The sequence below is a fragment of the Spinacia oleracea genome, chromosome 4 (genome assembly GCF_020520425.1).
Source record: "Spinacia oleracea cultivar Varoflay chromosome 4, BTI_SOV_V1, whole genome shotgun sequence".
NCBI lineage: Eukaryota > Viridiplantae > Streptophyta > Magnoliopsida > Caryophyllales > Amaranthaceae > Spinacia > Spinacia oleracea.
This window is the reverse complement of record NC_079490.1, coordinates 166,877,028-166,904,394: the sequence shown is the minus strand read 5'-3', so window position 1 is coordinate 166,904,394 and position 27,367 is coordinate 166,877,028. Positions and strand designations below refer to the sequence as shown.

Genomic DNA, 27,367 nt, shown 5'->3' with positions numbered 1-27,367 from the left:
TGCATTAAATATATACTCCACTTCTTCATTCACTCTGACACACAAACTCTGCAACTCCCATCACTCCATTTCCATCCATTCTAGAGAGAGAAAAAAAACTTGGAGAGAGAAAGCTTGCCTCAACCAAAAATGGTGATGACCTTGAGGAAAAGGGTTCCTCCAATTTCACCACAAAGTGAATCTGAACACGATTCCGAATCCGAACCCGAAATCTCACCAAAAAGGGCGAAAACCCAGAAAAACCCTAATCCCATCAAGAAGACAGAGACTTTATCCTCCTCAGAATCCGAATCAGAATCAGATTCTGAAAAGGAAAATGAGGTTTCATTTGAGTATGAGAAAATTAGAGAGCAGAGGATTAGAGAAAACAGAGAAAGAATGGAGAAGCTTGGAATTTTCACTCTTTCTTCTCAATGCTTTAATGGTAATCAAAAGGGTGTTCCTCGCAAAAAGCCTGCTCCCCAGAAGAAGAAGCGGTATCCTCCTCTTTATCCTCGTGTTCGCGACCGTTCTTATGACGCTGCTCGCAGATCTGATAGGTTTGTTTTAATTACAAATGCAATATTTAATTTTTGTGTTTTGTGGTGATTTATTTCTGAGTTTGTGATAATTTTTTGTTTTTAGGGTTGAAACTTGGACAATTTAGGGGTTTTTATTGTAATTTTTTAGATGGGGTTTTCCAACTTTGGCAATTTGTTTTGGGGTTTCTTTTATTGCATATTTGTTCGGAGATTTGATAAGTTTTTTTCATTTGCATGTGAGAATTTGGTTTTTTTTTTTGAGTGAACTGAGTAGCTGGTAGTAATCGCTTGTTAAAAATGTTGTATCATATGAAGAAGTTCTTGAATTGGAACTTCTGATTGAGAGAAGAAGAGAAGAGATTTTATTGAGTAAGAATCAGAATGATTCTTGTTACAGATTACAAGAGGAAGCACACCAGCTTATATACTAGTGTGTTAGTTTTCTAGGCAAACAAACACAGCTGAAAGAGTTAGTTATAACTAACTATTACATCATGTAACAACTTGTGCCATGTCACTAATCTGTGTACTAGAGTGCCATGTCATTAATCTGTGCATCATGATCTTCAACTGTCAGTAGTTGAGAGAGTAAAGCAGTGATCAACGCAGCTCTTGTAGTGGACTGATCTGTGCTGCTGTCTTGCTTCTGATCATATACTCCAATAGCCCCCCTCAAGCTAGGTGGGGATAGCATACCTAGCTTGGATAACAAGTCAGAGTGTTGAGGATAGGACAACACCTTTGTTAGCACATCAGCTAACTGATCAGAAGTAGGAACAAAAGTGAGATCAATCAAACCTTCTAACACTTTATCCCTAGTGAAGTGACAATCTAGCTCAATGTGTTTAGTTCTTTCATGATGAACTGGATTCTTTGCAATGTGGATTGCAGACTGATTATCACACTTAAGTTGAACTGGACTTAGGTTAGAAATACCCATTTCTTGCAATAATCGAACCAACCAAGTAATTTCTGAGGCTGCAGCTGCCATGGCTCTATATTCAGCTTCAGAAGATGATCTGGATATGGTACCTTGCTTTTTGGATTTCCAAGATATAGGGCTTGTACCAAGAAGCATGACATAACCAGTTACAGATCTAAGATCTGGACAAGCAGCCCAATCAGAGTCACAATAGGCTTGTAAAATCAACTGAGAAGAGGATTGAATGAAAATCCCTTGACCAACTGTGTGAGCCACATACCTAAGCAGGTGATGCAAAGCATGAAAATGAGACACCTTAGGGGATTGCATAAACTGACTAAGAGTTTGCACTGCAAAAGAAAGGTCTGGCCTTGTGTGAGTGAGAAAATTAAGATTGCCTACCAAACATCTGTACTGAGTAGGATCAGTATATGGCTCATCCACTGAATCAGTGAGCTTAAGTTTGACAGGAAGGGGTGTTTTAGCTAGTTTGGATACATCCAAGTTACAGTCTGCCAAAAGTTCCCTAGTGAACTTGGATTGTGTGAGAAAAACACCATTCTGAACTCTAGAAATTTCAATTCCCAGAAAATAGCTTAGTTCACCCAAATCCTTGATGCTGAACTTTTTGTGCAAGTGAGACTTGAGAGCAATGATTTCTGAGTGATGAGGCCCAGTGACCAATATGTCATCAACATAAACTGCAACCAGAGTGTGTTCATTGTTCTGTGTCTTAATGAAAAGAGAGTAGTCATTTTTTGACTGAACAAAGCCAAGATGAAGCAGTTCAGAAGTAAGTTTGACAAACCATTGCCTGCTTGCTTGTTTCAAACCATATAGGGACTTTTTCAACCTACACACCTTGCTTTCTGGATTAGGAATACCATCAGGAATCTTCATGTATACTTCTTCTGTGAGATCACCATGCAGAAATGCATTATTAATGTCCAGTTGATGGATGATCCAACCCTTAGTGACAGCCAAAGCAATCAAACACCTGACAGTTGCCATTTTTACAACTGGTGAAAAAGTTTCTGCATAATCTATTCCATACTTCTGAGTAAACCCTTTAGCCACAAGTCTGGCTTTGAACCTTTCAATAGAACCATCTTTCTTCATCTTTACTCTGTAAACCCACTTACAACCAATAGCCTTCTTGCCTTTTGGAAGAATACACATATCCCAAGTGTGATTAGCAGTGAGAGCATCAATTTCCTTGTTCATTGCTGCAACCCAATCTGCAGACTGAGAAGCTTCATTAAAGTTAACTGGTTCAGGAGCTTTAACAGCTGGTGATACCAAAGCTTTGTGAAAAACAGGAAGTTCACTGTAACTGACAATGTTGCACCAACTTAGTTCAGAAACAGTACACACATAATCATCCAACCAAGTTGGAGGTTTGTGTATTCTAGTAGATTGTCTAGGTTCAGGATAGAATGGTGGTTCAGGTTCAACAGAGATGTGTGTTTCAGGTTCAAGAATTGTGTGTGTTTCAGGTTGAAGGTCTGTGTTTGATGAATTTGTATCTGTAGTTGGGGAATCTGGTTCTGATGGTATATCAAATACATCAGGAATGTCAAAATCTGTATTTAAATCAAATGGAGTGTGGATTGGAAGGAAAATAGGGTTTGTGTTTGTGTGTTGGGTGGCTGAAATATGAAATGGTAGATGTTTTTCATGAAAATGGACATCCCTAGAAACAACAATCTGTTTTGTTTCTAGATTAAGCATTCTATAGGCCTTCTGATCAAGTGGATAACTAACTAAAACACAAGGAATTGATCTAGGATCAAACTTTGATCTATTGGCTTTGATTGTTGAAACATAGCCAAGACAACCATAAACTCTTAAGTGATCTAACTGAACTGGAGATTTGTTTAACCTCTCATAAGGTATTTCAAAATTGATGCTACTTAGGGGCATTCTGTTGATAAGATGAGTAGCAGTAAGCAAGCATTCACCCCAAAATCTCACTGGAAGTCTAGATTGGAAAAACAAAGCTCTAGCTGTTTCTAGTAAATGTCTATGCTTCCTCTCAACCACTCCATTCTGTTGTGGAGTGTCTGTACAGCTTTTCTGATGTTTGATCCCAAACTTATGATACAAAGGTAAGATTCTGCCTTCACAAAGTTCCTTGGCATTATCAGTTCGAAAACATTTCACCTTCAAGCCATACTGAGTATCAATAAAATTCAAAAATTTGGATAGAATATCAACAGAATCAGATTTATGCTTCATTAAGAAAGTCCATGTATTCCTGGAATAGTCATCTACAATTGTAAGAAAGAATGTACAATTGTCATGAGTCTTTGCTTTATAGGGGCCCCATACATCAATGTGAAGTAACTCAAAACATTGAAAAGTCTTAGTATGACTAATAGGGAAAGGCTGTCTACATTGTTTAGCTTTAGGACAAATTTGACAAAAACTGTCACAATTTCTTCCAACAGATGGCAAAGATTTATTCACTAGATGGAGTTTATCAAAAGGTAGATGACCTATCCTTAAGTGCCACAACTTGATATCTTCAGTAACTGAAACCAGAACTTCTGAACTTGTGTTGTTCTGCAACCTTTTAGTCTCCAAATCACTTTCAACCACAGCATACAATCCTGACTCTATCTTACCAAGAACCACTGAAGTTTTCTGAGAATGTTCCTGAATCATACACTTGTCATGAGTGAATATGATGTCACAGGAAAGATCTTTACACAATTTATGAGTAGAGATAAGATTAAAATGACAGTTAGGAACATGTAGAACATTCTTAAGCACAATATTCTTCCCAATTAAAACATCACCAATATGTTTTACTTCAACTTTCTTACCATCAGCAACTGTGATGGTTCTAACACCTTCTTTCAACTCAGAAAATGTATGAAATAACTCCAAATTAGAACAAATATGATCTGTAGCTCCACTATCAACAATCCACCTTGTATTAAATGAAGTGATTAGACATGTACCTGCCACATTGGCTGCATGAACAGGCTGTTCTTGCTCATTGATTAGGCTTAAAAACTGCTGATATTGTTCTTCAGAGATGTGAGTGATACTCTCATCACTTGGAACATCTTCAGTACCTTGCATCACTCCTGCAAATCTTTTGCCTCTGTGACCAGGTGGATATCCATGTAATTTCCAGCATCTTTCCATTGAATGACCTGCTATGTTGCAATGATTACAGAAGAAGGAATTTCCAGTTCTTTTGTTTGAAACTGCAAATTTGTTATTGCCAGGACCCTGTATTATCTTGGGCTGATAAACCCTGTTGTTATTGTAGTTGTTATTCCTTCTATCATCAGCAACTGCAAACACCATTGGCTTCACTTCTTGGTCTTCAGACATTCTTTGTTGCTTTTCATCTTGAACAAGCAATCTGTAAGCAGTAGCTATGCTTGGTAAAGGATTCATCATAAGAATGTTAGTTCTCACTTGAGAGTGTTTCTTGTGTAACTTCATCAACAGCTGGATTAACCTTTCTTCCTCCTTTTCTTGAACAAACTTCTGACTGACATTACAAGTACAGCCAGTACAGATGCAAACTGGTACAGCCTTGGCACTATTCAGTTCATCCCAAATCATCTTTATCTTGGTGAAAAAATCAGTGATGCTGCTATCTCCTTGAGAAACTTCACTTAGACTTTGTTGCAATCCATAGAATTGTGGTCCTGAAGTAACTGAAAAACGTTCTTCCAAATCCTTCCAAATGTCTCTTGCAGTTGGAAGAAACACTACACTTTTAGCAATTGTAGGACTCAGAGACCTTAACAAGTATGCCATGACCATGCTGTTGCATCTATCCCATGCTTGATAGTCTGCATGATTGAGAGCTGGTTTAGGCAAAGATCCATCAATGAAACGAACTTTGTTTTTGACTGCAAATGCTAACAATATGCCTCTCTTCCATTCTGCATAACCCTCTCCATCAAATTTGTCTGATACAACTGCAGCATAAGGATTTTCTGAAGTATGTATGAAGTACACACTGTTAGGATCTTGCATTGCTTCTGTTCCCATGATAAACTCAAGAGATAATCTTCAAGAAACGAAACAGAGAATTTTGATTGAACTTTGATTTGAATTGTCAGGATTGTTTTCTGATTTTGATTAACAGATTCTGGAAGAATTGCTAAGAAAAAAAACTTGCTGCTGTTCTTTTAACAGTTTTATTGAAATGCGGAAAGCTTAGCAGGATCTGTAGCCTGCTCTGATACCATGAAGAAGTTCTTGAATTGGAACTTCTGATTGAGAGAAGAAGAGAAGAGATTTTATTGAGTAAGAATCAGAATGATTCTTGTTACAGATTACAAGAGGAAGCACACCAGCTTATATACTAGTGTGTTAGTTTTCTAGGCAAACAAACACAGCTGAAAGAGTTAGTTATAACTAACTATTACATCATGTAACAACTTGTGCCATGTCACTAATCTGTGTACTAGAGTGCCATGTCATTAATCTGTGCATCATGATCTTCAACTGTCAGTAGTTGAGAGAGTAAAGCAGTGATCAACGCAGCTCTTGTAGTGGACTGATCTGTGCTGCTGTCTTGCTTCTGATCATATACTCCAATATCATAGAATCTAAGCTTGGGATTTGAGTTCTGATGGGAACCAATTGCAGGTTGAAGGATGTGCAGCGAGCTCACATCATGGAGACTGAGAGATCGTTGAAAGACATGGGAATTTGGATACCGGAGGAATGGAAAACCGAGATTTATACCGAAGAAGATGAAAAGCTTTTGGGCGATTGTGAGACGAAATGGACTTTAAAGGTTGATGGAGTAGACGAAGATGGTGATCGGTTGTATAATCCTGATGGGACACCTTGTCACCAATGCAGGTATTTGAATTTATGTTTTCTGGGTTTGTTCTAGAGTTGTATTTGGTCAATAATCGTACTATTTCTCATTTTTTCTGACTGTAGTATTAATGCTTAATATGGTTACAGGCAGAAAGTTCATGGGAAACTCACCTACTGTAGCAAATGTAGGTCTCCCCTGGGGAAGATTTGTGGAGACTGCTTGTACACAAGGTGATTTTTGATTCATCATTAAATTCACATTTGAATTTTGTCCTGGTTTCTTTGATGTATTAAAGAATACCTTTGGGGAATGTGATCATACACTTAATTCTCAGCTATTTTTGCATATTAACCATTGATGCTTTTTTTAGTATTATCACCTCAAGGTGTAGAAAAAGCTGACTTGCTTGATATATTAGGCATGTATAATGTATTTGGTTATGAATGTAGTGGGGTAAAGTTAATAATGAGAAATAGCTAATCGAGTCCTCGTAATATTTTTGTTACTGGTTGGTGATTGGAAGGTTTGTTGTGTGTCTAGAGCACTTACCAGAATCTTGCACAACCTTATACAGTAGATATTTCTATGTTGTCAAATTCTCTGTTTTCAAGTGTGTTGTTTTCTTGTATGTTTTGCATTCAAATGTTTGATTGCTATGCACCTCTCAATTGAAATGTTTGTTTACTTGAAAATTGTATTATGTTTGGAGTGGCAGAGAAGAGGATGTCACTGTAAGGCATAGATGAACTTTCCTCTACCACTATTTTGTTTCCAAACTTTAAAGCCTGATTAGGCAGTGAACCAAAACCTTCTAAGTGTTCTTACCAACTGATAAAGAAGCTGTTATAAACTCTTTGTTGGTTTTTCATTGCTTTGGAAAGTCTTGTATGCAATGGGAGGAGAAAATCTAAAATTTAAGAACGTTCCTATCATCTTTGTTGGTTTAATATTGCTTAGAAAAGGCTTGTATGCAACGGATAGGTGGAAAATTAAATGATCCCATATTGTGCAAGTGCTTGGGATGTCTATGTTTCTTGTGTTTCTACAAGTACAATTGTGTTAGTGTATGCAACATACTGGTATGCGGGTTGTCGAATGAGTTAAATAGAGTTGATGACTTCTATGCTGTAAATTTGGTAATTTTTAACTGGCTTTCCTAAGTTACTTGTGCTGCTTCCTGCATGTCTATAGGTATGGAGAAAATGTTCTGGAAGCTGTTGAAAATCCGACTTGGTCATGCCCATCATGTCGTGGGATATGTAACTGCAGCCGCTGCCGTCGGACAAAGGGATGGGATCCAATCAATATTCAACACTCAAAGGTTCAACTTAAACCTCCTCTTAGAACTATCTTTGACTTTCTAAAGTCTAAACTCACTTTTAATTTCATTATCATGGACATCATGATGTTATTTTCTTGCCAAATAAAACTTACATTTATTCCCATTCCCACCATTTATTACTGGCCACCAAACGGGCCGTAAGAGTTTAATATGGGAGACTTAAACCATGCAATTTTTGCTTACTTCACCAGTCATGTGCATATTCTTTGTTCATCACTTTGGTTAGCTGGTAGAAAACAGAACCAGGACACTTCATTTTTTTCATCTTATTTGAGGTGAAGACCCAAGCTGAGCCCTAAGGACTATTATTCCTCTTGTAGGTCATTGAATCAGGATTTAAATCCGTAGCACATTATCTTATCCTAACTCGACGAGCTGGTGCCACGAAAAAGGAGTTGAATGATGGAGCTGTGGTGCTTGATTTAACAGCAGAAGAGAAAACAGCAGCACCACAGCCTGATGAAGGCTCTGACTATTCTGCTGAGTCGTCAGAGTCTGAATCTGATGATTCTGACAGTGAGGATGAGTCAAAGGGTGAAAAGACTAAAAAGGAGCAGCCTGTTGAAAGTCAAGTTGATACTACTGAGGTATCTAATGAAGAAGCTGCTGATATGGTACAAAAGATTAACTGAAGTATGTGCACTACATTTAGTCTTTTGACCTATGGGAATTCTGAAGGTTTTTACCCTTATTTTTGCTAAGTAAATAGTAGAAGTAGTAATTAGGAAGATGCAGGCTGGCAGCTTGTAATCCTTGTATAGCAGTATCTGCTTATTTTGTCAATGTGGCAGGATTCCTGATTTACTCTTTGTTCTGGTTTTTGGATTCTTGAGAGGAGGCCATTTTGTGTAGTTTGTGCCTTTTTGCTATGAAAGATTGTGTTTCATCAAATGGATTTTTTTAAACAAATTTGAAAGAAACAAGATTCCATGAAAGATTACCTTGGTAAATGCAGGGTCTCAGGGGTGAATTTGCCTCCTTATGCCAAGACAACCTAAGAGGGATTATTTTTGCGTGGGCCTGATCCACAATAATATTAGCGTGGACCCAAAATTAATAGTTTTTTCTAGCACATTTTTTACCCTCACAACAATCATTATTGTCCATATAGTAATTATAATAATTTAATCACCAAAATTCTTAGATATAGTGATCATTTTTTGAAGCATATTAGTAACCCTGTGTTTTTAAAAGCGAATTGTGACTTAAAATCACATTATTCAAGCACAACATGTATCAACGACCATAATTTATATATTTGCATTTCATAATACATGTTTGTTTTTAGAACGTGTTATTTTCGAAAGCATGATACCTACTAAGTAGGTAGGTATCATGATAAAATAAAAAAAAACAATGTTTTTAACTTTTTATATATGTAGAGAATTTTCACTCATTTAAGTAAAATCTATAGAGACCGGAGTAGAAGGGATTTGATACAAGAGACACCATTTCTCCCCCAAAAAATGACCCTTTTTAGAGAATTGTGGTTACAAGAACAGGGGTGATATACCTCAAAATGTGGAATTAGATTTGCTATTATTAAGCTAATATAAAGAGAGATTTTATGAGCCATAAAAATCATCCTCCTAAATTTGGGCATTGTTTATTGAACCAATGCTTGATATTTGCTTGCCAAAATTCATGAAAAAACATTGTTAATTTCCTTAAACTTTCATTATTTTTCATCACAAATTTTGTATATTCAAAGTTTGAATCTAAACAAGGTGATGATAATTGAAATTCATAGTTTGAGATTTTTAGGAACATAATTTATCAATAAAAAAAAAAGATCAAAATTCATTTGTTATGCATGTAATAATATGTCATCAACAAGTCCACCAAAGAAAACATTATCATCATCTTCTTCATCAAATAATGCTGGAAGGCCACCACAAGCAGTAAGATTCGGACGAAGAACATCAAGTGGACGTATACTTAGCCTATCTCGAGACGACGATATAGACATGTCGATTGATAACATGGATTACACAGTAGTAATGCCACCAACACCAGATAATCAACCAGGTGTTACAGCACAAGGAACAGGGGTAGCTCATTCTTCATCTTCATCTTCAACCTCTCGTTCGAGGTTACAGTCACAACGAGATAACAATGGATCAATTGGAGGATTATCTGGGAAATTAGACAGAAGAGTTTCAGTGTTGAAATCTAACAGTAAGTCTATGTTAATGAGAAGCCAAACAGGGGATTTTGATCATAATCGATGGTTGTTTGAGACTAAAGGAAAGTATGGGATTGGGACTGCTTGTTGGTCTGATGAAGAAGCTTATGATGCTACTACTGCTGGGATGACCATGGATGATTTCATGGATAAGCCATGGAAGCCTCTTACAAGAAAGATCAGTGTTCGTCCTGCTATTATCAGTCCATACAGGTACGTTAGTCCTTAAACATGTATATGGTGCATAAATTTAATTTATTTTGAGTATAAGATTCATTATCATTTAAAGATTAGGTTAATGGCCTGTTTGGTAATTGGCTTTTTCTTTGGCTTATGGCTTGTACATGTTTGGTAAGTGGCTTTTGGCTAAAAAGTCGGCTTTTCTGCCAAAACCCAAAAGCTATGAAGGATTGCTTTTTACATTGGTTGTTGGCTTTTCAGCTTACTAATTACATTTTGGGCCCGTTTGGTACTTGACTCTTTGTTGGCTTTTTCATTGGCTTTTGGTTTTTTACGTGGTCAAACAATCAATAATACATGTTTGGTAAATGACATTTTGCTTGGCTAAAAAAACCGGATTTTTGCCAAGACTTATAAGCTAGTAAGAGTAGCTTTTTACATTGATTGTTAACTTTTATTTTGGTAATTACATTTTTTACGAAACATCAAGTAGCCAACCACCAACTTTACCAAACACATTTTTAGAAAATCTACAGTCAAACAACAACCTAAAAAACAAACACAAACAACCGGTCAAACAAGCCAAGTGAAACAGCCACCGCCCAACGACCAATTGCCAAACAGACCTTTTGTATGAAACAAAGTAGCCAACAACCAACTTTATCAAACACATTTTTAGAAAGTCTATAGTCAAATAGCCAACGCAAACAACCAGTCAAACAAGCCAAGTAAAATAGCCACTAGCCAACAGCCGATTACCAAACAAGTCCAAAGTTTCTTTAATTTGTCATCAAATTGTAATAAGCAATTTATTAGTTCAGTGTAGGTTACTAGTGGTGATACGGTTGGTAGCACTGGTTCTGTTTCTAACATGGCGAGTACAAAACCCGAATCAAGATGCACTCTGGTTATGGGGATTATCAATTGTTTGCGAAATTTGGTTCGCCTTTTCATGGTTATTAGATCAATTACCTAAACTCAACCCCATTGATCGAGCTGTAGACCTTGCAGCATTAAAAGAGAAGTTTGAGCAACCTTCCCCTACAAATCCTCATAGTCGTTCCGACTTACCAGGAATTGACATATTCGTTTCAACTGCTGATCCTGATAAAGAACCACCTCTTGTTACTGCAAACACTATATTATCCATTCTTGCTGTTGAATACCCTGTTGAGAAAGTCTCCTGCTACATTTCTGATGATGGAGCTGCAATCCTAACTTTCGAGGCTATGGCGGAAGCTATAAGTTTTGGTGAGCTTTGGGTGCCTTTTTGTAGGAAACACAACATTGAACCCAGAAATCCAGATACTTATTTCAACTTGAAGAAAGACCCTACAATTAATAAGAAGAAGCCTGATTTTGTCAAGGATCGAAGATGGATTAAGAGGGAGTATGATGAGTTTAAGGTCAGGATTAATGGTTTACCAGATGCGATTAAAAAACGGTGTGACATGCTTAATTCTAAGGATCAGTTACAGAGGAGTGTTAGTACTACTTCAAGTGATAAAGATGGGATTAATCATGAACAACTCGAGGTTCAACAAGCTACATGGATGGCGGATGGGACCCATTGGCCCGGAACTTGGTACCAAAAGGCCCCCGATCACTCGAAAGGAGATCATGCAGGGATTTTACAGATAATGAGTAAAGCACCAGATATTGATCCAGTTTTCGGTCATTTTGATGAAAAGAGACTTGATTTTACTGGTGTTGATACCCGTCTACCCATGTTTGTGTATGTATCTAGGGAAAAAAGACCTGGATTTGACCACAACAAAAAGGCCGGAGCTATGAACGCATTGGTTAGATCTTCTGCTATACTTTCAAATGGCCCCTTCATACTCAACTTAGATTGTGACCATTATTTTTACAATTCAATGGCTATTCGAGAAGGAATGTGTTACATGATGGACCGCGGTGGTGATAGGATCTGTTACGTACAATTCCCACAAAGATTTGAAGGTATTGATCCTTCTGATCGATATGCAAACCATAATACAGTCTTTTTTGATGGAAATATGAGGGCTTTAGATGGTCTTCAGGGTCCTGTTTATGTAGGAACAGGTTGTATGTTTCGGCGTTATGCACTTTATGGTTTTGATCCTCCTAGGGCAAATGAGTATTCAGGGTTGTTTGGACAGTATAAGCAACCAAAAGCAAGTATTGTTCAAGAACAACACTCTGATCAAGATGATGAATCTACTACTGGTAGAGAGCATCTGAGTTCACATCCTGATTTAGAACTTCCTAAAAAGTTTGGAAGCTCGAGTATTTTTACTGATACTATTGCTGTTGCTGAGTTTCAAGGGAGGCCTTTATCAGATCATATTTCTGTTAAAAATGGCCGCCCACCGGGTGCTTTGATTCATCCTCGTCCACCACTTGATGCTCCTATTGTTGCTGAAGCTGTTGCTGTTATCTCTTGCTGGTAACTTCACTCTACTTATTTATATATATGTAGCCGAGTTGTTTTGTACTTTTAATCCTTATAAAAATACATTCTTATCGTTCAAAAACACATATTTACCCATTAAAAGCACATTTTTACAAAGAAAAAAACACACCCGCTTTAAAAAAACATATTGTTGAATACAATACAATCACTAAAATAAAAAGAATTTTTCTGAAAAAATGTTATGCTTTTAAACTGTAAAAACGTGCTTTTAAATTGTATAAATGTGCTTTCAAGCTGCAAAAATGCGTCTTTAACCCAGTTGCATGTAGAGCTACGTACAACCGGGTGCACCTTAGTTTCTTTTTTCTTCTGATTTCAATTTTCACACTACTAAATATTTGTTTGCAGGTATGAAGATAACACAGAATGGGGATCAAGAATAGGTTGGATCTACGGCTCAGTGACAGAAGACGTGGTAACAGGATACAGAATGCATAACCGTGGATGGCGATCCATTTACTGCATTACAAAACGAGACGCTTTCCGAGGAACAGCACCAATCAACCTAACAGATCGTTTACATCAAGTCCTTCGTTGGGCAACAGGTTCAGTAGAAATCTTCTTCTCAAAAAACAATCCATTAGTTGCAACAAGACGCCTTAAATTCCTACAACGAGTAGCATATCTCAATGTAGGAATCTACCCATTTACTTCAATATTCCTAGTAGTTTACTGCTTCCTACCAGCTTTATCACTTTTCTCAGGCCAATTCATTGTACAAGGTTTAAGCGTTCCTTTTCTCAGCTACCTTTTAACCATAACTGTCTGTCTTATGCTTCTGTCACTTCTCGAGGTTAAATGGTCTGGTATTGGGCTAGAAGAATGGTGGAGAAACGAACAGTTTTGGGTAATTGGAGGTACAAGTGCTCATTTTGCTGCAGTTTTACAGGGTCTTCTGAAAGTTATTGCAGGGGTTGAAATCTCATTTACATTAACTTCTAAGTCAACTGCTGAGGATGAAGATGATATCTATGCTGATCTTTACATTGTGAAATGGACCAGTCTTTTCTGTATGCCTCTTACCATTATTGTTATCAACATGGTTGCTCTTGTTATCGGGTTTTCGAAAACGGTTTACAGTGTGATTCCACAGTGGAATAAGTTTATGGGTGGTTGTTTCTTCAGTTTCTGGGTTTTGGCTCATATGTACCCTTTTGCAAAAGGGCTTATGGGAAGGAGAGGAAGGATGCCTACTATAGTGTGGGTTTGGTCTGGATTAGTTTCTATTACTGTTTCTTTGCTTTGGATTACAATTAGTCCTCCACAAGGTAATGCCAGTGTTTCTGATGGGGCTGTTCAGGTTTAGACTCACTTGGATGTTGTTAATGTTCTTCTCTCGAGTCTCGAGAACTATTGATCGAGCAGTTTTAAGTCCCGTGTAATGCACGAGTTTGTTGGTAGTTATTTAACTTTTGTACTAATAGTCTATTTATTTTTATAGAACTTTTGACATTTATGAAATGATTGATATGGATCTTTCATCTTTGCTCCATTCTTTGTGATTTTATCTATTTAAGTTACAGTGAACAATATCATTAATAATTAGAACAACAACTACAATGATAAAATAGATATGCATATCATAGATTTAGAGAAAATACAATTACTATTTTGTATCCTAAAACACAACTCGTACCCCACCGCTTCTAGCTTGACGCTAGCAGTGATCTTTGATGTTTTCGCATCTTTCCAAGTAAAACCCTCCACAATCTAAGCACGAATTGTTCTGATCTACGAGTTGATGATAAATTTATACCCGTATGAATCCATACCACTTTCTAATTATTGAAACCCTAAAAATAAAATTCTCATCCATGGACAAGAATCAAGAACCTAAGAAAATGTAGGAAAATCAAGAATAAATTGAAAACAAACCAATGGAAAAGAAACAAACAAAAAAGACAGATGAAGAGAAAACAATGGATAAAAAAGAAGGATCGGACTCTCGGCCTGAAAGACCAACAAAACTGAAACCCTAGAAGATGAGAGAGAAATGAGAAAGAGTTAGATATCACCTTAATGTAGGTGTCTCTGGAAATGTATAAACATATGAAAATTGTGTGCCCTTCTTATTTTTTTTAGAAGTTATGTGTTAATTGGTACAAGTATTAAAGATTTTAGTTGAATTTCATATAATAATAATTCAAGTGAGGATAATAGACAATAAAGAAATAGAAAAAAAAAAAAAAAAAAGTGAGGTGTAAAATTACAAAAAAATGTAATTATTTATGATTGAAGTTGACCTATAGGAAAGTACTCCGTAGTAAATAATAAACAATTGAAAAGTTGGAGCAATAAGCCAATAATTATCAAAAATAGAATTGTAACTCTTAAAAAAGTACAATCGCAAATAGTAATTGTAATTCCTAAAAATATATCGAGGACTAGAGTATTACAATATGAAGATTAAAGACCATTCTTTAGATAAATTTCATCACCCACTGATGAGTATTGGCGTATTGCAATGGATACTGGACCCTGTCCGGATCCAGTGTATCCAGATCCGTTTTACAGGATCTAGATATTCAAAATTTGGACCATGCGAATATGGATCCGGATCCGTTTCTGGCGGGTAGGATATGGATCTGGATCCCGTTTTTGAGATCCAGATTCGGTCCAGATCCTACCCATGGATCCGTTTTAAAATGAAATTTTATTTTTAATAAAATGTATGTATAAAATAAAAAGAATATGATTTTTTTTCATAATTTGATATTTATTTTCTTTATTCCGTTAGAATATATTTTACATCATAGGTGAATGCATAATTTTTTTTATATATAAAAAATAGCATAAAAAACAATATTTTTGAAGGAAACAAGTAAATTACATGTGAATCCAGATCCTACCCGCGGATTCGTTGGATCCAGCGGATCTGGATCCAAAATATTTGGACCTGCGGATTTGGATCTGGATATGGATCCATGTGTTGAAAACGGATCTGGCTAATAGGATCCGATCCAGATGCTACTCATTGCCATCCCTAGACTTTCATTTCTTAACACGGGTGAAGATGGTGAGCAATATTATTACTAGAGGTGAACTGGACCGGCCGACCGAGTACCTGGTCAAAACAAAATAAGAACACGATACCGAAATCGATTAGAACTGAGTCCCGGAATTGGTCAAACCTAGTCCAAAAAATTTGGATCCAGTACCGAAACCTGTGGAAATCGGTTACTGGATCAAGTACCTGATTAACCTTCACTTTTTTAATACTCACTCCGTTCCTAAATAAGTGTCCACTTTGGACATTTACGCGATATTTAATAAAACTGAATTGTGTGTAAGAGGTAATGATTGAGAATGTATTTTTTTTTGAAAGGAAAAAGTAGATAATTGTTTATTGATAAAGTACAAATAAAAGTGGATGTGGTGATTGAGAAGTGGAAAAAGTGTAGAATATGTAAGAAAAATTTATAATGATTTATGGAAAAGTGGGAAAAGTGTATGGAAAAGTGGGAAAAGTGTATGTTCAAAAATGGAAAGTGGACACTTACAAGAGAACGCTATATTTTGGAAAATGGACACTTATTTAGGAACGGAGGGAGTACTTTATTTAATTAACCATGAATTAAGTTAGAATTAAATTTAAGATAAGCTTAGACCCGACCCGACCCGACCCAGCCTAGCCCGTTAATGATCCCCTGAAAATCCCACACGCATATATCTTCGCATCAACTTAAAACCCTACCCTAACTTCCTCCATTTTTCTCATTTTCGCCGCTCAGTCCCTCTGGTACTCTATCTTTCTCTCTCCACTGCCATTGAAATACTTCTAAAAGTCTCGCTGCTAACTCCATTTTTGTTCATCTTTGCAGATCAAAGAAGAAGACGAAGATCCGAATAATTTAAGGGAGAGAAAATGAGTCGAGGAGCAGCAGCAGGAGGTGCCAAGGGCAAAAAGAAGGGCGCATCCTTCACCATCGATTGTGCGAAACCGGTGGAGGATAAGATCATGGATATTGCGTCACTTGAAAAGTTTCTTCAGGAGAGGATTAAGGTCGGCGGTAAGGCTGGTGCTCTTGGTGATTCCGTCACCGTTACTCGTGAGAAGAACAAGATCACCGTAAACTCTGACAGCAATTTCTCCAAGAGGTTTGCTCCCTTTTTCCTTTTTATTTATTTATTAATTAATTTGTTTCCATTCATCTGGATTATCGTGTTGTGTTGGTGGTAAATTGTTAATTGATTATTGTCTTTCATATACATTGTGAGATTGTTCATTGTTTCTGTATTCTCTTAAGATTTTATGGTTTGTTAAAATTATTAAATTTACGAATGTTTCCGTCCATATTTATTCTTTTCTGTACTTTTTTTTAATCTGTAAGTCTATGCTAATCAATGTGTCAATTGGAGTTTATATATTTGTTGTAGAAATGAATCAGCTACCATTGCTTGAAATTAAATTATTGGTTTGCGCAACTTTAAATGTCTTTTAAAAAAACATTTCTGGTTTATTATTTTTGTTAGCCAAAGACAACTAAATGGTTATATATGTAATGGGAGAATTATGATATTAGCTGTATTTGTTTGAGAAAAGAAGTAACTTGGACCGTTAATGTGTTTTGATTTGGGCGTTAGAGATGTTCATTTGTTTTACTTTGGGTTGAGATGGTGAAATTTATTTTGCTTTGTGGGGGTAGAGTGATTTCTATCGAATTACTACCACTGCTTGTAATGGCTGTCATATTCGTAGTTCATGAACTGGACATACACACTCTTGGAGCCATAACTTAATAAGTGCTTGACTTTTTTACTGCAATATGGAACATAACGCACCTAATCTCTGGAACTGCAGTACGGAATTGAGTATGTGTTAGGAATGTGATTGGCATGTGGGATAATACAGATTTACATATGATATTTCCTTCAAATGCAATATAACTGCAGTAGGGAATTGAGTATGTGTTTGGAATGTGATTGGCATGTGGGATAATACAGAATTATATATGATATTTCCTTCAAATGCAATTTGTCTTTCATCTCAAGGGTTGTAGTACACAAGTATAAATTTTACTGATGATCATATTCATTTGAGATGGTAGTGGCCAATTGGTATCTAGAAAATGGATCCTAGGGTCGTCACTTTTGTGGTGTTTATGGTTAAGATGTTAACTTAATTGGTAGCAGTTTTAATGGTTTTGGATGATGAAAAGTAGGACTGCCTATTAGCTTCTCCATGTGTAATGGTAGTCCGAGTAGACAAATGTTAATTAGTTTAGGGGGATGTTGGTCTATAATAATTAAAGCAGTAGAAACATATATGAACAGATAAGAAGAACCTGAAGGTTCAGGGTAATATCGAACAGACATGGAGGATTAGGGGGGAAGTAATCAGAGGCTGGAGCTTGTTTCTTTGTACTTCAGAGGCTCATTTGTAGTTGAATTACCAAGACCCTGGTTTGCTTTGGCTTAAAGTGGTTGTTAATTTATATTGCTTTGGGTTAAAGTGGTTAATGTATTGTTTGATGTTTTTCTGCTTGCATTTGGGTTGAAAACTTTACGTTGGTTAGTCTGTATGTGTGCTTGGTTTGTCACTTTGAACTCCCCCTCCCCCTGCAACTTTTCATTGTTTTTCTCTCCCTGTTTTCTCGTAAATTCTAGCACTACTCTTATAAGTAGACTTACAAAAAGGTCATCTGGTGATTGATGAATTGTGAGAGTCTAAGCATCCACAGTCTTGTATGTTTCCTGTGACCCTTTTAGCATCAACATTACAAATCTTCTTGATCTGATTCCAAAACCTGTTTTCGTTTCTACACCCTACTTCAGTCTGCCTGTTCTGAAAGAGTTGGAGTTTTTTTTTCCAATGAGAAATCAAGTTGCCCGAGTTACCTGAATTCCAAATTCTAGACTTCTAAAATGTTCTATTTGGGTATTGTATTGAAGAGTTTGCAGTCTGATTCATCTAGTTTTGAATTCTTAACAGGTACTTGAAGTACTTGACAAAGAAATATTTGAAGAAGCACAATGTCAGGGATTGGCTTCGTGTCATTGCCTCCAACAAGGAGCGCAATGTGTACGAGTTGCGATATTTCAATATCGCTGAGAATGAGGCCGAGGAAGAAGACTAGAGCATTAGAAACAAGTTTTGATCATTGTTTTTTTTTCCTTACATGAGATCTTTTAATCTTTTTGGACAAAGTTAGATTGTACTCTGTATGTGTTTGACATGTTATCACTTGAAATATTTTGCCAGATTTAATGTGGTTATTGTTTAGAACAACTATTAGCCTGTTCGGTCTTGTTTTTTAATACTCCGTAGTAGTTTCTAAAATGCAAATCATTGAAGCTTCTTCTCTTCCTATTGAACAAAATACCCAAAAAAAACGTGCACTGACTAATCGAAAAAAAAATATCGAATCCCGGTCTGTATCAAACGGTTATGAAGTCAAAATTATTTATCCTAAATTACTTTGTCCAAATTTTTAATACCATGGTATATTGGACGGTGAAGTTGTTATTGAATAATGTGACTCATATTACGATCAATAGTTTCTTCCGTATAATTGTGCCCAATTTTATATATTTTTCTTGTCATATCTCGATACGAGTTTAGATCAAGATATGAAAGTCCAGTTAAAGATCTTACTATTTTAAAGCGTAAAAAAAATGTCCTTTGATTATAATAAAAAAGTTACAAAATTGTGGCAAGCACTTTCTTTTGTAGTTGCCATATTCACTTTTAAGTTTCAATTAATCTGAGGAAAATTAAATTCTAATAATTCAACATTTGTCCGATAATTCATTACAGTTCCACCTATGAGGTATTCCTAGCTGATCCAACCTTTGGTATCCATTTTCTTTTAACAAACCCTTTTAAATGACGACCTGCTAATTCAGGTCACATGTCCTACGTGGCATTGACCATTGTGATTTTTGCAGGTTTCCTTCTTTTAACTTCGTCTTTCTCATTTTCCTTATATGTTCTTCGTCTCTCTCATTCTCGAAAAAAAAATCAATCATTTCCTTCCCTGCTCTTGCTCACACGCCATTAACAACCAAAAACATATTCTCTTCTTCTCCACATCAATTAGTCCAATAACTCCCATAATAATTGGTTTCCTTTTCTCTTTCTCTCACCTTCATCTTTCTGCTCTAACCTTCGGTAAGTTGGCTTGCTTCCATTTCCATCCTAACTCACGTCACTCACCTTTCACCACCAACAAACCAACTCATTCTTCATCTTCTTCCTCCAACTTCTCCCCCTTTCTCTCTCCCCCCACACTCGTGTCAAACAAACAAAAATGCCAGGCTTAGTCTCAGCTAAAAATCCACCACCAACACTTTCTCTCTCCACCGCAGAAACCACCACTCATACCAGCCAGATCCGCCCCTCCACTGGACCCCGCCTCAACTCCCCATCTCCCGCACCCAGACGCACTCCCTCCCCTTCCCCCCTCTACCTCTCGGGCTAAACCCTCCCCTGACCGGTCCTCCTGCAAGAAAAAACCCGACCCGCAAAAACTACCCCTCAACTTAGATGAATCCTCCCTCGACAACCCGGATCTAGGTCTGTTACTTCTCAAACTTGCTAGAGACACTATTGCTTATGGGGATGGCCCGGTTAAGGCTCTGAATTTTGCGGTTCGGGATTGATATCGTGGTTTTAGAAATGTTGAAACCGAGATGCAAATCAACATCAACTTGATAATTTTTCTACTTTTAAAATTATGCCATTTTCTTTTTTGACATTCTGTCTCTGATTTTGGAGTGCAAAGGTTAATCAACTTTTTCCTTCTAAAAATTGAATCGAAGTTTTGCAACACTTTAAAAGTTGGGGATGTGGTTGCTTGCCTTTGAGAGTTTGAGGTAACATGGGTGATTGACACATCTCAGAGAGTCCAGTACCCCACTCAGGTTTTCTGTGTAGTTTGCGGTATCTGTCAGATAAACCTCAAAAAAGAATCACCGATTCAGGTCTGATTGCTTCAACTGCTGACAAAAGATGTGCGGTTGAAGGGGAACCGAATTTGGATTTGGCGATGAGTCTTCATGTTGTTGCTGCGATTTACTGCAGTTTAGGGAGGTTTGATGAGGCGATTCCTGTGCTTGAAAGGGCAATTGAAGTTCCAGAACTTTGGATTTTTCATTTTACCAGTATTATCGAATACTTGGCCATGGTTATGGATATCAGATATTGATATTGAGAGGGAAAGGGAAAGGGAAGGAAATGAAGGGTTATTTCCAAGTCAGCATAAAACTTAAAAAAAGAAAATGCCACGCAAGCTTAATTGAGTCAATTATAAGTTGGTTGACTTTTTCTTTTAGGTAACCGGCAAAAAGGTTTGTTTAAAGAAAATGGATACCAAAGATTGGATCAGCTAGAAATACCTCATAAGTGTGACTGTTAATGTATTATCGGGTAAATGTTAGATTATTAGAATTTAATTTTCCTTAATCCGAAAGAAATGCTATAGTAAAAAGTTAGTTCTATATATAAGTATTACAACAAATGTTCTTACAACACCGTACATACATGATACATAGTATATATATGTTCGTTCTACTTGAATGTAAGCTTATAACTTATAAGAGACCATTAGTAAATGTATTCTGAAGACCAGCAAAGAGGCTGAAAAGGGAGAAACGTCTCATATTCTTCAACTCATACCATGAGTTAAGTACCTCACCATTTTTATCTGTGCCTGAAAATGTTAGTTGAATGCTAATTGTACAATCTATGGAGCCTCCTTTTTCTTTGCACATTGAACTTTGCACTGCACACTGTTGGTTTTCATGGCATACTTGATCATTCTTGCACGAATCACACCCAAATGTTTTCCAGTACAAATTTTGGAGAGTACCCTTTTCAAATTCGAGTACCTTGAAAGAAAAACACAGTGAAATAAAATTGGTAACTAGATGTTAAGATCTGACATTCTGACCCATGAAACAACACGTGTGAGAGTCCCACATTGATAAAAGAGAAGATAGTTAATCACTTAACAAGGTCAAGGGGCTACTCCCCTTATTGCCATATGGTTTTAAGATGGAACCTCCTACGGTCTTGTTAAGTGGATTCTCTCTCTTGGTGACGGGTGCGGCCCATTAACACTAGAGTATAAAATTTATTGCCGGGAAATATTAAAACTAACTTATTATGGGGGCAAAGTTGTTCGTGTCAAAGGATCAGCTCAACCAAAAGGTTAAATTAAAGGTCGAAGTTATAAAAATGAGACTTGAAATTGTGACTTTTGCATCACGCTTATACCATATTAAATGACTAATTCAACTAAAAGTTTAAGCTGATGGTTAAATCTATAAGATTAGTTTATACTCTATAAGTCCGAAATAACAATGTTTCTAAGATCGAAGAGAAGATGGAGCTTACCAGAGAAAACGTAGTTATAGTAATGTTACCATCTGCAACAAAAACGGGCAATGATCTTGCAGCATATGCTCTTCCGGCAAAGGCTACCATATATCCACCCGTTGTATCCTACACAAATATTTTTCTCATGATCATGACATAAACATTACTCCGTATTAACTCAGATTAAAATACGTAAATATTAATTCATAAAATATGTAAATGCACTTAAAAACTACTACCTCCGTTTCAAAATGATATTTACATTTTCTGTTTTAGTCGGTTTCATAATGTTCTCTACACTTTACTTTATTCTATTTTTGAAAATGAAAATTTACTACTACCACTGTATTTAAATAGGAGTCACGCTTACTATTTCCGGCCGTATTTAAATAGGAGTCGCACTTCCATTTTTATTAACTTTTCAACCCCATCGTCTAATTAAATAATATATCCACCCTAGGACCCACCACCACCACTTGTTTTACTTATTAAAACTAGTGTGTGGCCCGAGCGTTGCTCCGGGTTTTACTTTTAGTCGGATTTACGTTTTCTAAAAATGTGCCCAATTTTAAAAGATTATATTTTACATTTATATGTGAAAATATGACAAACATTGTAGCTAGTTGAGATGGTAGGAAGTTAAACTTTTAATCCATGAGGTTTGATGTTCGATCCTTGCTACATGCTTTTTTGGTTGTCAATAACATCCATGATGCTTATTAGTGGTGACATGGCGTAATACGGAGGGAGTGTACGTGACACATATACGTTTTCACAAACGCCTTTTAATATATTAGTATAGATAGATATCTAACCCAAACCCCACCGTATAACTCCACAATATTTACAACTTTTCACTCGATTTCTCTTATATACTCCCTCTGTTCCTAAATAAGTGTCACATTTCCATTTTTGGCGTTCCCTTATAAGTGTCACATTTCTATTTTTGAACATCTACTTTTCCCACTTTTCCATGAGTTAAGGTAATGTTTGGGGTCTAACATTTCACAATTGTCACCATTCAGGACCTACACCTTTTTTTTCACCTTTTAGGACCTCATTCTCATTTTCCGGCCATTTAACTCAACCTTAACTCACCTGTGGTTAATCTATCTAAAATAGTTTTTTAATGCAATAACTACATACCGAGTAAAAAAAAAAAAAAACCAAAAATGGCAATCCCACTGTTATTTAGCGATTCAATCCTTGCTACTCATGTATTCATTTACAATTTTAATGGGTCAAAATCATTGGACATTCTTTATCAGTCATCTTCCTCTTTCTCAATTGCTCTCCTCAATCGCAATCAAACACCCAATTCAAGAATTAAAATCCTATCATTTTAATTTTTTTTTACGATGATGAACATTCTGATCATTTAGGCATCTTAATTAAAACCAAGCTGGAGAAACTCCATGTTAGCAGCGAACTGTAGAGAAAAATGCGGCACAGAGCTTTGAGAGAACATAAATAAGGATTTTAGAAGTGACGAGGTGTTTGATTAATTCCTTAGCTGGGTAGAATTGAGATTGCTGGACAAAAATTGTTGGGTAATCTTGGAGAGGAGAGGAAAAAAAAGTGGGTGTTGAATGGTGGTTTTACTCAATGGGTGTTGGTGTTGGTAGTGTTAAATGGTGTTTTGATTATCAATTCTTGAATGGATTGGGAGGCGGATATTGCGTTGGTTGGGTTTCGAAATGAAGATTGGGTTGTGCGTTAATGGATTTGGGCAAGGAGATGAGCTTGAAGGGTTATTTTAACAAGTAAGAATTTGTTTGAGGCATTTTTTTTAACTGAATGGTTTTGGTGAGGGTGGTGTGTGGCTGGTTTTGGTGACAACGATGGCGGTGAGGATGAAGGTGAGGGTGGTGTACTAGTGCATGGTTGGTTTTGGTGATGGTGGCAGTGAGGATGAAGGTGAGGGTGACAGTTTTAACGGCAATGATGATGGTTCCAATGAATGTGGGTTGAAGGATTAATAAAAAAGGGAAATAAAAAAATCCTAACTCAAACTTTTAACCAAAGGAGCTAATCTTTTTGTGCATTGGTTAAATTTGGCCTGAAAAAGAATAGTAGGTCCCAAACGGTGAAAATAAAAGGTATAGGTCCCAAACGGTGAAAATAAAAGGTATAGGTCCCAAACGGTGAAAAAAGTGAAATGTTAGACCCCATTTGTTAGCTTAACTCACTTTTCCATACACTTTTCACACTTTTTCACACACTTTTCCCACTTTTCTATAAATCATAATTACTTTTACTTACACATTCTACACTTTTCCACTTTTCAATCCCCACATACACTTTTATTTGTACTTTATTCAATTAAACAATGATCTACTTTATTCTTTTCCCAAAAAAACATTCCCAATCATTAACTCTTACACACTTTACAATTTTATTAATTACCGTGCCCGAGCCCAAATGTGACACTTATTTAGGAACGGAGGGAGTATTTTTTTCTTACAGTCACTCACCCTTTTACTCAATTACCATATTTTATTATCAAAATGTCTTGTATGCACAAGGTAAACAATAAATTTATTGTACACCAACATAAACTTAAAATTTAGCGACCGCTCAATTTTCGGTCGGTAAATTACCGACTGGTTTTTTTTCGGTCGCTAATTTTTTTTTTTACTGACTAATTTTATGGCGGTCGGTAAAAGCAGTTGGTAATCAAGCGCTTTCTTGTAGTGTCCAACTTTTACCCAATTTCTCTAACTTTTATATTATTAAAAAAAAATTTGATAGATAAACATTTGAAAGGCTAAATGATAAATTTTATACATTATTAGTAATTTTGAAGAAATATTTTTTATTAAAAATGAAAAAATATATCAGTAAAAAATAGATAACTTTTACGTATATAAGTGTAACTTTTAACCATTTTACGTTAATTTTAACTTTGGTGTACAATATTTATAGTACAACCCATGGAAATAAGAATTTGTGTTTTCCTATATCCCCTCACTTTTTTACATTTTTTTCTATTTTGTCTTAATAGTTGTGTAAATATTAACGGTAAGTAACTATAAAGATCAATTTAAAACGGAGATAGTAGTTAATAATAGGATATTTTGATATTTACCACCTTTTAAGTTTCATATTTTTTTATTTATCACCTTATAAAATGTTATTTCATATTTACCACCTTAATCTTATGAAATATTTTAAATTCACCACCTCTTAGCGGTTTTCATCAAATTTTCGGCCCATGTAAACTTTGTTTAACTAACTTCTTCAATTGAAAACCTACTAAAAGATGAGGAAAATTAAAGAAGTTGGTTAGTGGAGTTCACATGGATGAAAATCTGATGAAATTCGCTAAAAGGTGGTGAATACGAAACTTTTCATAAAATTAAGGTGGTAAATATGAAATAACATTTCATAATGTGGTAAATACAAAAACATAAAACTTAAAAGGTGGTAAATATGAAAAATTCCTTAATAATAATAATAAAATAAAATAAAAAACGGAAAACATACCGGACTAGAGGTGGAGTTGACGGTGAGGAGGGAAATCTCGTCGACCTGAGGCCTAAAAACGGCGACCTGAGCTACGTTAGCGAGTTGAAGGCGACTATCACAAGGTGATAACTGAACATGATCAGGAGTTTGAGCATAAAACGATTCCTTTGACGAAAATGCGAGTGCAAACGTAAAACCATCCCATCTTTGCACCTTTGCATCTGAACATGGATCATGCACTGGATTTGTATCTATTGCCTTTGTTTTTGTTGTTATCATCATCATAACAATTAATATTGCTGTTATTAACAACCCATTTTTTCTTGATTCTCTGAATTTTTCCATTTTTTTTCTAAGAGAAAAAAATTGGATTTTCTTTCCTCATACGATGGAAGATTTCGATAAATTAATGAGAGAATTACTTACCACTTACTAGTACGTTGCCACAGTTCTTATTGATTTTGCCTCATTCATTAAGTTTGAGAATTTGATGTAGTTTAGTTATATTCCTACGAAAACTGGAAGAAAAAGTTGCCAAAAAAAATATATGCAAAACGGTAATTTAGGCTGGCAAGGTGGATCATGTCCTAATATAGATTTTGTTTTATTAATTATTATGATAGGCTAGAAATAGTTACTGTACATGTATTATGGTATGGTATGCTTAGATAGTTTCACGTGCACTTCCCTTGCATTTTACGTACCATCCGATCTTTTAACAATAAACAAGTGTAGTCGGTTTCTTAAAATGTTTCATGTTTTTCTAATAGGGAGTTCCTAAAAACGTTTCTTGTTTCTATTTTAAGTCATAAAATTTTCTCACTTTTTCAGAATTTTGTGTCAAAAAACATTAAAACGATAAAAAAAAAAAAATCAGTTGTACGGGGTGTCCTACCGGCACCACTTGGTACCGGCAGAACTCCCCATATGTTAACTTCAACCTGCAGGTAATCTGGTCATCTTAGGTAAACAGCACCTACCGGCAATATTTGTAAGACCCCTACCGGCGTTATCATGAGGACAACCACCAAGGGTCACTATCAACAGGTCGCTATCTAACTACGAGGGACCCACCTGATCGTACCCTTGGATTGATCTATATAAGGAGCACCTCATTTATTGCTATGAGGTACACAAACACTTAAACACACTTCTTTCTTACTCTCTGATTATCTCTTAATCACTTCTTAATCCCTCAGTAATCTTACTTAAGCATCGGAGTGGGGATCCTCGAACCACCCCCGAGGCTAGTTAATCCATTCTGTTGTGCAGATATCAACCGGCACTCTCAACAGGAATCAAGTATCCCACAGTCAGCTGTTCTCATTCCACACCCGGAACAATTGGCGTTAGAAGGAGGGGACCTCATCCCTTGTAACGGTAGAACAGTCAGTATGGATCTCTCACAGAAAGACGGTAAAAAATCAAAGAAAAGTCAAGAAAAAGCAACAACTCCACAACCGGCCGGAACCTCCAAATTCCAACCCTCACTTGTAAACCCAGCCCATCCATTACAAGCACAATCAATTCTAAACCCAGCAACAAAAAACACCTCGATACCGGCACAAAAAGAGTTCACAGTGGAAGACGATGATGAGTTAGAAATGGAAAGCCCTGCTAGAGAGCAACCAAAAACTCCTCTGGAGCAGACGCTACAGGAGCGCCTGTCTCCCCTATCGGAAGTATTCACGGGAGAACAATTGAAAACACTGTCGGCGGTGATGGCCGGTTTGTCGGAGTTACCGGCCTCACAGCAGCCAGGCTCAGTCGGCAGTTTAAGAAAGACCAAGTCGGCGAACCCCCAGTTACCCGTTAGGGATCTCCTAACCGCCCTGAATCAAGAAAACACCCCGGAAAAAAGAAAGCGCTCGAATCCGACGGAAACAGAGTGGCCTGAAACAGAGCAAGTCCCCACCACTGAATATGAGCGAAGAGCGCCGGTTCTACAGGTATCTAGACGGCAGACAATCCAACCAAAAGATTCTCCTCTGTGCCGAGAAATCCTAAAAGAAAGGATGGAAAAGATAAAAATCCCGACAGGGAGATACGATGGGACAACGGATCCAGAGGATCACTGCACCACATTCGAACAACACATGATGCTGTACACATATTCTGACGCCATGTGGTGCAAGGTGTTCCTGTCCACACTCTTAGGAGTTGCAGCAAGC

The 27,367-nt window shown here is 36.6% G+C and overlaps 4 protein-coding genes across 5 annotated transcripts; 3 read left to right on the top strand and 1 right to left on the bottom strand.

The window, feature by feature from the left end:
• Positions 1-31: 31 nt before the first annotated feature.
• On the top strand, positions 32-8,539 carry LOC110794405 (uncharacterized). The gene is made up of 5 exons (XM_021999385.2): positions 32-539; positions 6,067-6,285; positions 6,394-6,477; positions 7,439-7,568; positions 7,910-8,539. The coding sequence occupies exons 1-5, from the start codon at positions 130-132 to the stop codon at positions 8,219-8,221; spliced, it is 1,155 nt and encodes a 384-aa protein (XP_021855077.1). The 5' UTR covers positions 32-129; the 3' UTR covers positions 8,222-8,539.
• Positions 8,540-9,236: 697 nt separating this feature from the next.
• LOC110794437 (cellulose synthase-like protein D1) lies at positions 9,237-13,901 on the top strand. 2 transcript variants are annotated; one of them, XM_021999417.2, is made up of 3 exons: positions 9,237-9,987; positions 10,781-12,382; positions 12,758-13,901. In XM_021999417.2, exons 1-3 carry the CDS (start codon positions 9,413-9,415, stop codon positions 13,713-13,715), a joined length of 3,135 nt encoding a protein of 1,044 aa, XP_021855109.1. In that variant the 5' UTR covers positions 9,237-9,412; the 3' UTR covers positions 13,716-13,901. The 2 variants fall into 2 exon arrangements, with proteins under 2 accessions (XP_021855109.1, XP_056698383.1); XM_056842405.1 differs by having other exon boundaries at positions 9,794-9,987; positions 10,776-12,382.
• Positions 13,902-16,016: 2,115 nt separating this feature from the next.
• Positions 16,017-18,638, top strand: LOC110794404 (60S ribosomal protein L22-3). Its single transcript, XM_021999384.2, has 3 exons — positions 16,017-16,148; positions 16,231-16,507; positions 18,342-18,638. The coding sequence occupies exons 2-3, from the start codon at positions 16,275-16,277 to the stop codon at positions 18,484-18,486; spliced, it is 378 nt and encodes a 125-aa protein (XP_021855076.1). The 5' UTR covers positions 16,017-16,148; positions 16,231-16,274; the 3' UTR covers positions 18,487-18,638.
• A 2,186-nt stretch (positions 18,639-20,824) lies between these two features.
• Positions 20,825-25,716, bottom strand: LOC110794436 (uncharacterized). Its single transcript, XM_021999416.2, has 3 exons — positions 25,215-25,716; positions 21,747-21,854; positions 20,825-21,238 (listed from the first exon to the last, which is right to left on the bottom strand). Exons 1-3 carry the CDS (start codon positions 25,539-25,541, stop codon positions 20,942-20,944), a joined length of 732 nt encoding a protein of 243 aa, XP_021855108.1. The 5' UTR covers positions 25,542-25,716; the 3' UTR covers positions 20,825-20,941.
• Between the last annotated feature and the right edge of the window lie 1,651 nt (positions 25,717-27,367).

Bases quoted from the DNA above. Each gene is read 5' to 3' on its own strand.
- LOC110794405 (XM_021999385.2), top strand. From the start codon at position 130: ATGGTGATGACCTTGAGGAAAAGGGTTCCTCCAATTTCACCACAAAGT. The intron at 540-6,066 runs GTTTGTTTTAAT...AACCAATTGCAG, and splicing joins GCTGCTCGCAGATCTGATAG to GTTGAAGGATGTGCAGCGAG. The intron at 6,286-6,393 runs GTATTTGAATTT...ATATGGTTACAG, and splicing joins ACACCTTGTCACCAATGCAG to GCAGAAAGTTCATGGGAAAC.
- LOC110794437 (XM_021999417.2), top strand. From the start codon at position 9,413: ATGTCATCAACAAGTCCACCAAAGAAAACATTATCATCATCTTCTTCA. The intron at 9,988-10,780 runs GTACGTTAGTCC...AGTTCAGTGTAG, and splicing joins GCTATTATCAGTCCATACAG to GTTACTAGTGGTGATACGGT. The intron at 12,383-12,757 runs GTAACTTCACTC...ATTTGTTTGCAG, and splicing joins GTTGCTGTTATCTCTTGCTG to GTATGAAGATAACACAGAAT.
- LOC110794404 (XM_021999384.2), top strand. From the start codon at position 16,275: ATGAGTCGAGGAGCAGCAGCAGGAGGTGCCAAGGGCAAAAAGAAGGGC. The intron at 16,508-18,341 runs GTTTGCTCCCTT...AATTCTTAACAG, and splicing joins GACAGCAATTTCTCCAAGAG to GTACTTGAAGTACTTGACAA.
- LOC110794436 (XM_021999416.2), bottom strand. From the start codon at position 25,541: ATGGAAAAATTCAGAGAATCAAGAAAAAATGGGTTGTTAATAACAGCA. The intron at 21,855-25,214 runs GTATGTTTTCCG...ATATTTGTGTAG, and splicing joins TCAACTCCACCTCTAGTCCG to GATACAACGGGTGGATATAT. The intron at 21,239-21,746 runs GTAAGCTCCATC...TTTTCTTTCAAG, and splicing joins CTATAACTACGTTTTCTCTG to GTACTCGAATTTGAAAAGGG.